This window comes from Eptatretus burgeri, chromosome 15 (assembly GCF_056783735.1).
Source record: "Eptatretus burgeri isolate ZD-2024b chromosome 15, Ebu_testis_v1, whole genome shotgun sequence".
Taxonomy (NCBI): Eukaryota; Metazoa; Chordata; class Myxini; order Myxiniformes; family Myxinidae; genus Eptatretus; species Eptatretus burgeri.
The window spans coordinates 29030364-29043168 of NC_140975.1; the positions used below are offsets into that span (position 1 = coordinate 29030364).

The 12805-nt window shown below is 43.7% G+C and overlaps 1 protein-coding gene across 3 annotated transcripts in view; it reads left to right on the forward strand.

Annotated features, from left to right (window-relative positions):
* LOC147011813 (TNF receptor-associated factor 3-like) overlaps positions 1-12464 on the forward strand; it is a 100959-nt gene extending 88495 nt beyond the window's left edge. For all 3 annotated transcript variants that reach the window (XM_085857107.1, XM_085857108.1, XM_085857109.1), the window contains one exon: positions 11623-12464. In XM_085857107.1, coding sequence (XP_085713233.1) covers positions 11623-12194 — 572 coding nt within the window. In that variant the 3' untranslated portion in view covers positions 12195-12464. The remainder of the gene's footprint in view (positions 1-11622) is intronic.
* Positions 12465-12805: the final 341 nt, after the last annotated feature.

Below are 12805 nucleotides of genomic sequence, written 5' to 3' on the forward strand. Positions count from 1 at the left end.
CTTGAGCGCCCTGTGGAAATACGGTGGGGACAAATCGCAAATACAGCAGGGGGGGCAAGACCGGAGAGGAGACGGTAGAAGACAGAAAGACCACTGGCCTGCTTGCAGTGAGAGAGTGAGAGGCCCAACGACGCACCCTCATCACCGGAGATGCCAATGATCCGAAATGCCTCCGTTTCCACAGCGTGAAGCTGAGAAAGGTGGGAGGCAGGAGCACCAGTCCAGAGGGGAGAGGAGAACTCCATAAGGCTGCGGACGAAAGCTTTGTATGTGGTCAGGAGCTCAGGTGGGCCAAGGAAGGACTTTGCACGACGGAGGATTCCCAGTCGGCGACTGGCTTTGGAGGCCAGGTTGGAAATGTGGCTTTCCCAGGAAAGATCATGGCAGATAGTGAGACCCAGAAGCTTGAACGAAAGGACTTCTTCCGGAGGATTTTTGAGAAAGTGTATGGGGGGGGGTCCAAATGGTCCTTTCGGAGAGACAAAGTGAGAGTGTGAGATTTGTCCGGATTGAAAGACATGTTCCACATGTTGGATCAGTTTGATTTTATCCAGATCTGCAATGAGCGAAGAAGCTGCTGCTTGCCGGTCTGAGGGATGATATATGGTACGGAAGAGGGTGGAGTCATCAGCAAAGTGATAAAGGATTTTCCAGGGAGACATCATTGATGAAAAGCAGAAAAAGAACATGGCCCAGATCGCTGCCTTGAGGAACTCCAGCCTGGACAGGAAGAGGGGATGAAAGAACTCCATGTAGGGCCACACGGTGACTGCGACAGGAGAGGAAGTCTGTGAGCCATGAGTGGAGATGGCCTTGGATACCAAAGGAAGAGAGTTTGGTGAGCAGGGCAGGGTGCCAGACCATGTCAAAAGCACACGATATATCTTGTGATATGGCTCGGATTTAATGTCTGGCATTTAGGACCTCTATCCATTATTGGGAGAGCAGAAGCAGCGTATCCAGGGTAGAGTGACCTGGTCTGAAACCAAATTGATGATCGGAAATCAGGCCATTGGAGACGAGGAAGGATTTAATGCTTGAAGCGATGATAGATTCCACAAGTCTGGAGACGGCAATGGTTCACGAGCGGTATTTGACGATGTAGATTGTTTCAGAAGTGAAGGATGAGACAATGTGATAATGTTTGACCAAGTTATAAAAATGATCAACATGATGTGGTACGAGTGACAGGTTATTAGCTGCAAAATGTCGAAAACCCAGTTTCGTTCAACAACTTTCAAAATTTGACCTTTGCATAACCTTTAAAGGTCACAAAACAATTGTGGACATTAAAATAAGGAAACAGGATACGTGCTATAGCTTATTGGAATTAGTTCGTCGAAGGTCGAAAACCCGGTTCAATTCCGACAACTTTGAAAATTTGACCTTTGTGACTTTAAAGGTCAAAGGTCAAGGATTATGACCTTTGGTGCAAAACTTCCTCTGGAACATTCCAGGAACAATACAACGTCATATCGGCTATATGCCATTTCGCACTCCTCGGATTATCCATACTTTGATGAAATCAGCGTAAAAACAAACTTGAAGGGGGCGCCACGGGCAAGGTGTTCGAGATAGAGGAAAATGGTTTCAAGACTTTAGGTGGGGAATGACCTCAAGATTATGCATAAAAAATTGTCATCCTCGCTCTCAAAGTTTGGGCAGTCGTATGATTTTTACGTCAAAATTCACAATTTTCTAAGTTCGTGACCTTGTGACCTTGACCTTTGGACGAAAATGAAAAAATCGAGCTCCGTGGGGCTATGCAGGTGCCATTGGGCTAACCAAATACCGAAACCCCTGTCAGATTCGACAAACCCCTTTGGAGAAGATGCAAATTGAAATCGGCTACCCCCTAAAAACACGTTTTTTGGGCGTGGCTCCGCCCATAATGGGCGCACCATGCCCATTCTCAGGAAAACACAACTAGATCATGATATAAAACTTGCACCGAAATTATCAGGATCGGATCAAAACCCACGGAGCTATGCTCGGGACAGACAGACAGACAAGCCGGTAGGCGGACATGGGTAATCAGCCGTTGCTCGGCAACGGATTGGTCCAAAGCAACGGTTCTTTCTCACACATAACTAGGACATACCATGAATCTACCATACCAGTTTCATGTATATCTGACTCATAGTCTCTGAGATATAACGAACTTCGTTTTTTTATTGTTTTCGACCAGGGTTCATTCAAAGTCTATCTTCTCTGACAGTTTTCATAGGATCTGGCTAGAAATTTTTGACAATATGGCTGAATGTACTGCCCACAGTCGCTCATGGCCCAATTTTTGATTTTCGAAATAATTAATTTTTTCTGATTTTTCAAAAATGTCAAAGTCCCGTTGCTGGGCAACCAAAGGGGCGTTAGCAACCAGTACCTACGTGGCACAACGAGGTCAAACTGGTCCTACCACCCAAATTTCATCAAGATCGAACAACTGCAAGGGGGTCAAAAACCCCCGACAAACACACATGGACAGACCGACACCACGACCAACAAATAAGGGTAGATCAATGGATCAAAAATAAAATTTTAATTGAAAAAATATTTTTTTTCGACTCTATCGACTACCCCACAGACAGACACACACCAATAACGAATATAGTGCTCACTTATTTTTTCGTGAAAATATTTTTTCGTGAACCAATTATTTTTTCGTGAACCAATAACCTTAGTGATGATTGGGAGAAGGCTGATTGGTCTGTAATTGCAGGGATCTGTTTTTGCACCTTTTTAATGCAGGGCAGTATTGTTTGCTGATTTCCAAGCAGATGGCAGATGACCTTGCGCAAATGAGAGGGTGAATGGAACAGAGAGGGTGAGCAAGAGCAGAAGAGCAGGCTTTGAGGACACGTGGGCTGATGCCGTCTGGACCGGTTGCAGAATCTGAGTCGAGTATTGACAGTAAGCTCTCCACCTTGTCAGAAGAAAAGGACACAGAGTCCAGGAACAGGTGGGTGCGACTGGGTAAGGTGGGTACAGAAAGTGATGGGTTTTGGACACAAGATTTCGATGCAAGCACCGAGTTTAGACATTCAGCTTTTTCACATGCGGTATCAGCAGTGCGGCCATTTGAGGTAAGGGAGGGGATGGAGGGGGAACACACAACAGCATCAGATTTGATATGACGCCACCAGGATTTGGAGGAGGGAGAGAGGTTTTCTGGCTCTCCTGAGGGTAGATATACACTTGTTCCAAGCTTTATGGAAGGAACTGTGATTACCCTCAGTTGGGTTTGCTTTCCATGAGGCAAAAGCAAGTTGTTTCAGGACAACTGCCTCGCCACAAGTTTCAGTGAACCAAGGGTGAAAGGAAGGACAAGACAACTGAAGACGAGAGGGCATAAATCTGTGCATGAGGGAGAGTAAGTTTCTTTGAAAGAATTCCCAGGATGAGTTGATGTTGGAGAAAGTAGCGATGAGAGATCAGTTTAGAAGTTTGATGGCTGCTTGGAGACCCTGCCAGTCGGCTTGAGTGAAATGCCAGACTCGACGGCGCTGAGGTGGTTCTCTGATAACAGCCAGAGAGATGTCCACTTTGACAAGCACTTGGTCAGATGAACCAATTGGAGTGGAGGAAGAACAGCAGGTGAAACTAGAAGGGCACTGGGTAGAGTGCATACCTCCGCCACGTAATGCCCGATCCATGAGAACATTATCGGGCCCAATGCCTTTTTGAAATATCATGCAATGCAGTACGATATCGTTTTTGGCCCCATCTCTCAATGGTGAAGAATCACTTTTAAAATTCTAGTTGTCAGATCCGAATCCAAATCTTCACCAAAATCTAATCACTTCGTCCTTGTCACACACTGAACCTGTCCACAAAATTTCATCCGGATCCGTCCACAAATTTTTGAGATATCCTGCACACAAACAGACAAACAGACAGAAAGGGGTGAACACATAATCTCCTTCACCTTTGGTGGCAGAGGTAATAATTAGAACCTGAGATCAACCACACACAGCACTGAACTTATCAATAGATTAAAACTCGTTAAACGTATTGGTAACACAGGTTGCTGCAGTGAGCAGATGAAAACAAATTTTCTTTAAGATCATAAAATGTTACCAAATAGAAATTCCTGAATACAATGCAAACAGCAAAAAAAAAATACTAAGCAGCAAGTACAACCCATCGCTGACGGGAATATTAAGGGGGGGGGTGGAGAGGAGGGAGAGAGAGGAGGGAGGGGAAGGAGGGGGAGCGAGGAAGGGTGTTGGAGCTAGGAAGGGGGGGGGAGCAAGGAATGGGAAGGGGGTGGAGTGAACGATGCCTCACAAAACGTCACTATACACTCCGTGAGGGAGCGAGGAAGATGGGGGAAGAGGGAAGTGGGAGGGGGTTTGGGAGGAGGAAAGCCTGAGGGGAGGGATTCTGGAATTGGGTTTGGTAGGGGGACTTGTGGAGAGGGAAGGGATGGGGTAGCACAGGATTGAATAACATAGGGTATATTAAAACAGCATGATACCGGGCGTAGAGGCGTGCGCCTGTAATCTGGCTTCTCGGAGGATCGCTTGAGGATGGGAGCTCTGCAGTGGGCCGTGCTATGAGAGGGTGTAGGGCAGCCCGGAATCATGGCGAAACCCAATCCTTATCCCTGTGTCATAAGAGGCGACCAGGGTTGCGTCAGGAAGGGCATCCAGTGTAAAACCTGTGCCAAATCAGTATGCGGATCATAACGGATGATCCGCTGTGGCGACCCCTAACAGGAGCAGCCGAAAGACGAACAACATATTAAAACAGCAAGATAATACAGCATATGGACACTGCCCGGAGATATCCATCAGGGTGGAAAGGGGAGGGAGTTTGGCAGGGGGAGGTGAGGCAGCATGATTGGTAGGGAAGGCAGTGTGAGGTGAAGGGAAGGCAGCATGAAGGGAAGAGAATGTGGTGTGAGGGGGGAGCAGTGTGAGGGGGGAGCAGTGTGAGGGGGGGGAGCAGCGTGAGGGGAAGGGAAGGCAGCGTGAGGGGAAGGGAAGGCAGCGTGAGTGGAAGGGAAGGTGGCATGAGGAGAAGGGAAGGCAGTATGTGGAGAAGGGAGTGGAAGGCACTGTGAAGGGAAGGGAAGGCAGTGTGAGAGGAAAGGAAGGTGGCATGAGGGGTGGGGAAGGGAAGGGCGATAAAACGTGCCCAAACAGCAGCATTTTCTTTTCAACGACCAGGTTATATATGAAACTGGACGGGAGCATTGAAAACCTATGTTGTCTGCCTGCCTGCATGCTCGCACATACAGCGACCTTTACACTACCCTGGTCGGCTCACTCCGAATCTGATTCCGAATCTGACAAAACCATCAGTCTTTCACAGTCCCTTTAACAGAGGGGGAAGGGTGGGAGAGAGAAGTCAAGGGGTGGTTGAGAGAGGAAGGGGAAAGAGAGGGAGAGGGGTGGGAGAGAAAGGAAAGAGGGTAGGGGTCAGAGAGAGAGGAAGAGGGGTGGGAGAGAGGGGGACGGTTCAGAGAGAGAGAGAGAGGGGTGGGAGGGAGAGGGGAGGGAGAGGGGTGGGAGAGAGAAGGGGAGGGAGAGGGGAGGGAGAGTGAGGAGGGATTGTGGCAGATGTGACGTCCAGTTTAACGTCCATCTGAGAGACGGCACACACAGTGATGAATCACCCTGCCTGTGAAACACAAAGATGACAGTTTATAGCTGGGTCGGCAGTCAAACCCAGGCCAGAGACAGCTTAGGATGAACGTGCGTACCTCTCGGCTATCCTGCCATGATGTGGTGATTCATTGCTTTGTAACTGAAAACATTTTTTACTCATTGTAATCATCCAATTTATTTTGCCTTCCTAACTCCGGTGATATCCCCCACCGAGAACCACGCTGCTGTATCGCCATGGAAGCTTGTTGAGATTGAAGCTCAAAGTACTTGCCAAGTGGCTTAAGCACTCAAGCAAGCACGCCAACACAACGGTTAAAGAAACTTTAAAAAACGAAATGTTTAATTTTTTTATATGTATCTATCGATGTCGAAGTGATGGGTTGTATCATGAAATATGATTGTACAAAAAGGTGAAACATCGTGCAAAAAAGAATTGCACATAATTGCACAAAACAAGCCACCAACAGGCTTTCATGTTATGCGCCTTCTTCAGAACAACAAATCGATGAGCCATGAAATGTCCAACATGAAGGGACCTGATTACCAGGCACAGAAGATACCGCCGATTTTTCCACATTTCTCACCACAACAACATGGTTCATTCAAACACTCAATCAAATACACGGTTCAAAATTAAAATACATGGTTCAATCAAATAACAAACTGATCAAACTGGACCAACACGTGGAACACGTCTTTCAATCCTGAAAAATCTCACACTCTCACTATGCCTCTCTGGAAGGACCGTTTGGAAAACCCCCTCATCTACTTTCCCAACAATCCTCTGGAAGAAGTCCTTTCATTCAAGCTTCTGGGTCTCACTATCTGCCATGATCTTTCCTGGGAAAGCCACATTTCCAACTTGGCCTCCAAAGCCAGTCGCTGACTGGGAATCCTCCATCGTGCAAAGTCCTTCCTCGGCCCACCTGAGCTTCTGACCACGTTCAAAGCTTTCGTCCGCAGCCTGATGGAGTACTGCTCTCCCCTCTGGGCTGGTGCTCCTGCCTCTCACCTTTCTCGACTTCACGCTGTGGAAACCAAGGCATTTCGGATCATTGGCATCTCCTGCGATGAGGCTGAGTCTTTGGGCCTCTCACTCTCACCGCAGGCAAGTCGGTGGTCTTTCTGTCTTCAACTATCTCCTCTCCGGTCTCAGCCCCCCTGCACTGTCTGCGATTTGTCCCCACCATATTTCCGCAGGGTGCTCAAGGTCCGCCAACAACCCCCTTCTGGTAAAACTACCAAAATCACGATTCACTGCTCACCTTCACTTTCATTCCTCTTTTCCCCCTCCTTTGGAATAATCTCTCACTCTGTTCAATCCCATTCTTCCCTCCAGGCTTTCAAAACAGCTGTTCACCACCACCTGTTATCGTCCTCCATCCAAATCCTTGATCTTTTCTACCCCCGTTAATCCACCCCACACCCACCTCCTTCAAATTCCCTTCTTTCCTTCCTGAAAGTCCCTGTAGTGTCCATCTTGTATACCCCGTGTTCCCCGCCCTATCCCTCTCCCTTCCACAGATCTAATGTCTCTGTTCCCCACTGTTTTGTCCTTCCCACTCCCACCCCTCTTGTCTCACGTCCCCCTTGCTGTGCATTATGTGTTTGCTCTCATACGAGCCTCGACAAGGTATACAAAAAAAAGTGGAAATTTCTTGCGCCTCGCTCAAATGCAATAGCAATAAATAAATAATTGCAAACCAGGACAGAAGAAGAGACTGGCTCGCTCACTTCATCAATCATATCCTATCAGTCATACTTTAAGCCTCAGTTTAAAAATAAATAAATTAAGGTTTCCTTATTTTATCGTCAAAGTAGTCTGGAGCAACATACTTAGGTTTTTCCTTCCTTTTCTTTCCCTTCTTTGACACATTGAACTTCAAAAAAAGTCTTCCAGTCACCCCCTTCCTTGTGAAACTCAAAATCCAAGCTCACTGTTCACCTACACTCCATCATTCCTCCCTTCTCTTCCTTGTGAAGTCGCCTCCCTAAATCTGCAATTTCACTCTTCCCTCCCGAACTTCAGTTAAGCAATACAGCACAATCTCAGGTCATTCTCCAACCTTTACACCCCTCCCCACCTATCCCCACCCATTACCATACTTCTCTCCCTTTTCTCTCGGTTACCCTGCTTGCTACACTCGTCTCTCTTTCTCTCTCCTCTTTTCCTGTCAATTTTCAGTCAGCCCCAATGTCAGTTTTTTGCCTATACCTTCCGTAACCATAGACTTTGTGTCCAAATGGTTATTTACTCACTTCTTTAAAGGTTTCCTCTTCGAAGGTTGTTCTCTCTTTGTGAACTGAAATTTTTTTCACAACATTAAAGAAGCAGAACACCATTGTTATATACATTCCATTCACCCTTGAGTTATCTTCATCCTGCTTTTCTTTCAGTCTTAGCTGTTATGTAATCTCTTTTGTGGCTGGCAGCATAGCCTAGAGGTATGTGCACTCACCTCTGAGACATCTAGCCTGGGTTTGAATCTCGAGGCAGCTATAAACTGTCATCCTATAGCTCGACGCAGCTATAAACTGTCAGCTATAAACTGTTTCACAGGCATGCCGATACATCAATGTGTGCGCCATCCCTCAAAAAGATGTTAAGCCAGAGGTCACATCTACCAGCACTGGTCATTGGTGGACATTAAAAATCCCCCGGTATCTTTCTCGAAGAGTAGGCACGTTATCACCAGGTCCCTGGACACATCACAAATTCCTGCCCTGATTGACTACTGGGAAGGCAATGGCAAATTACCCACCATAACTCTTGCCATGGGACTCTTGTAACACTCTGAAAAGAGCATGGGTACACTGATGATTAATCTTTTTCGAGTTGCAACATAGTCATTTAGATTTCATCAAATCGGCACCTTAAAATGATTATTGCTCATCTTCCAGAGGTGAAATTATTCAAGGTAGTTTTAATATCGAAGAGTTTTAGTCTTAACCGCACATTTCCTTTGTGAAGAGTCAGTGAGCTATCGCTGGCACCATGGCGAAATTCCAAATTCCTGCCCTCGTCAACAGAGGGCTGATGATGGTGCTGCACCGTCAGCCACTGATGCTACCCTGCAGCTTTGTACTGCATACGAATGAACGAACCACGCATTAGGTACTCACATCAGGGAAGACAGACATTTGCAGATGCATCAGTGTCTGTTTGATTCTTTGATAATATTCTTCTTTTAACAGAAGCAGCTGGTTCTTTGTTAAGGTTCTTCTAAATAGGCGCAATGAGATTTTTTTTATCCTGCAATAAAAATCTCTGCTATTGTACTGCTGTTATGTGCAGGTTACTTATAAAATGGGATTTTTCTCATTTTTTTAAATGAATCGAATAAATATTCCAATAACGAGGTTTCGTAGTTGCATAATCTACAGGGTGACCCAAAAGTCACACCCCATAGGAATTTTAATAAATACAAGGACAAGCCGGTAGGCGACATGGCTGCTCGCTCTAGATGGAAAGCTGGCCGACGCGACTAGCCGATATTCATGTACATGCTATCAATCAATTCAGCACAATAAATATGATTATCACAGCCCTCTTAGTTTGCGCCCAGAAACCCGCCTTGTGAAATTTCAGGCATGTTTCCAAAGAGACTCTAACAAATGGCAGCCCTTGTAATTCCATTTATCTATTCGTTAAAGATTTTATTTTTTTTATGATGCTGTAAGACATTCTCCTTGGGCACAAAAAAAAAACAGGTCCCTTGGAGGTCCAGTTTCGGAGGTATTGATTTTTTTGTACAGTCCACAATAAGTGTATGATGTACGATAAAGTATTTTAGCTGTTGCTAAGCAACGGAGGTGTGCATAGCAACCATTCATTTTTGTGTACATGCTAGCCACATTGTACACATTTCACCCAAGTTTCATCAAAATCAGACTCTTTCTCTTAGAGATATTCACAATTAACCGTTTCTGAAATGTTCGACATGTACTCGCCCAAAACCTATCTCCTCCTACAATATTTTTTGTTAGGGCTGAAAATTGGCATGAAGGGAGCTGGATAGATTGCGCACAGAACTTTAAGCTTCGATTTTTTTTTTCGATTTTTTGACCACTTTAAAGGGCCGTTGCTATGCCATTGCTTGGGCCCGGGGTCCTATGTTCGAAAGCACACTATTCCCAGAAATATTGGTCCTACCTACCAATTTTCATTGGAATCGGTTGAGTGGTTTAGCCCCTCGGCTTGATCAAAGTTTCACGGACAGGCAGACAGATGGAAATGTCCAGAATAAGGGTGCTCTAAGAACAGCCAAAAAATCATAATAGATGTTTAAATACATTGTGATTTTAATTAATACAAGGAAAAATCAAAATAAATGTTTAAATACATGGTGATTTTATTAATACAAGAAAAAATCTTAAATGTTTAAATACAGTGATTTTAATTAATACAAGGAATAATCATAATTAATGTTTAAATACATTGTGATTTTACTTCATACAAGGAAAAATCATATAATAAATGTTTAAATACAGTGATTTTATTAATACGAGGAAAAAATCAAAATAAATGTTTAAATATATGGTGATTTTAATAATACAAGGAAAAACCATAAATGTTTCAATACATTGTGATTTTAATTAATACAAGGAAAAATCATCATAAATGCTTAAATAGTGATTTTAATTAATGCAACAACAAAAAAAAAGTTTAAATACATAGCGATTTTAATTAATTCAAGGAAAAAAACCATAATAGATGAAAAATCATAATGTTTAAATATAGTGATTTTAATTAATATGAGGAAAATTCATGTGTTTAAATATATGGTGATTTTAATTAATACGAGGAAAAATCACTATAAATGTTTAAATAGTGATTTTAATTAATACAAGGAAGAATCATAATAAATGTTTAAATAGATGGTAGTTTTAATTAATTCAAGGAAACATCATAATAAATGTTTAAATACATCGTGATTTTAATTAATACTCAGAAAAATCATAATAAATATTCAGAATCTTAAGGGGCGCTAATTTATACAAATGGGCACGACTTTTGGGCCACCCTGCATACAATAAAAGTGAATTGTATATGCTATTTATGGATTTGTTTTTGTTTGTACAAGCTTCAAAAACTAAAAATTTTTTTTTAAAAACCAACAAAATTTTGCATGTTGCCTCAGGGTGCCCAAAGTTTGGTTTCTGTTGAGGTAGCATATCTGGGGGAGGAGGTTCAGGGTGGTGGGTGGGGGGAGGGGAGGAGGTTCAGGGTGGTGGTGGAGGGGGGGAGACCCCATTTCTCTCTATATATGTAAATGTGTATCGTTTACCGCCACCTGGTGGTAACTGGTATTTCAAATCATCATCTTCTTAAATAAATAAAGTTATAATATGCATCACAGTTTAAATAGCTTGATAATATTTATTACGGTGATTTTTAAATCTGACTGAGAACAAAGTGGAAGTGATATTTCCTCATGTCACATATAAGCAGCAAGGATGGCTGATGAAAGTGATGTTAGTTGACTTCCAAGCAGATGGAGAATGACCTTGGGCAAATTATAGAGCAGAAAGTTTGTGAAGTACAACATTGCCTTTTGATTAAAATCCATCAGCGAAGTGACGGGTAGAAATGCCGAGTTGAATATATTTCCAAAAAAGACCATTTGGGGATTGTCTCACAATTTTCAAATAAATCTAATAAATACTGTAATCATTTGGTTTCTTAGTTGCATAGTGCAAGATAGTTCTAAAAAATGACTTTTGTCAATGGAATTGTAACCGTGCTTAATTTTAAAGACCTCATTAATTTAATCAACGAGGATATTCGGAGATGTCAATATAATGTAACTTGAATTGCAAGAACATTATTGGACGATGGACAAATCAACACAGTAAATTTAGATTGCAGTATCATGATGCATGTGTTCAGATCAGTGCAACAAACAAGCTAACTGACATTAATTATCTTTTCATTTCATGGAGGAAGTATATATTATGACCTCCTACTACTCTGAGATCTGTTTGGTGGTATTGTGCATTCTATTTGCAGGCACCATGGAAAAAACATTGCAGACACATGAAAGTCTGCTGCCCGTGCACACTCAGCGTCTCGCTGACACGGACTTGCGCTTCCAGCTTTTGGAGACTGTCAGCTGTTCCGGACGTCTCGTCTGGAAGCTCACGGATTATGCACAGCGGAAGCAAGACGCCACAACGGGCATCACGCCGTCACTTTACAGCCAACCCTTCTACACAACAACCTTTGGTTATAAGATGTGTGCACGCGTCTACCTGAATGGAGATGGCGTGGGTCGTGGCACCCACCTGTCACTCTTCTTTGTGGTCATGCGAGGCGAATATGACACAATACTGTCCTGGCCCTTTCGCCAACGTGTCACCTTGATGTTGTTGGACCAGGGTCCTGGGAGAAAGCACCTTTCAGACACATTTAAACCTGATCCAACCAGCAGTAGTTTCAAACGGCCAACATCTGAAATGAACGTGGCATCCGGCTGCCCGATGTTCGTCTCGCATGGTGTCCTCGAGTCTCGAACTTATCTCAAGGACGATTCGATTTTTTTGTCTATCGTTGTTGACCGCACTGGCTTGGATGATCTCTGAGGAAAATTGTCACTGCCAAAGAAAAAGCAATTTATTTGTAGCTCAAAAATTACAATTGTCTCACTATGTAAATTGTAATGTCCATCTTGTTTTCCCCATGTACCCCCCTCCCATCCCTCACCCTTCCACAGATGTCCTAATGTCTCTGTTCCACACTGTTTTGTCCTTCCCTCGTCTCCTGTTCCCCGTGTACGTTCTGTGTGTTAGCTCTTATACGAGCCTCGACATTGTCTACAAAAAATAAAATCATGGTAGGACTTTGCAACAAAAGCTCTCAGAAGTGTCATCTACTATGGATCAACTACTGGAGAGTCCAAGAGACTACTGGTTGTCTTACATGTTGCTTTAAGTACTAATGGGTTATGCAAGGCCTGGAAGCCCAATCATCTTGGCATATTCCAAAAAAATGTTTTCATTTTCTAAGTAATCTTAATATTTTTGGCACAGCACTGTTGCAATCGAAAATATGTGGACCAGCATATCATCCCACAATACAGTTACCTGATGTCATCATACAATTTGGCACACCTGACGTCATCCCACAATTCAGCACAACTGACATCATTGCACAATGCAACCCTTTGACATAATCACAGAATGTAGCACATCTA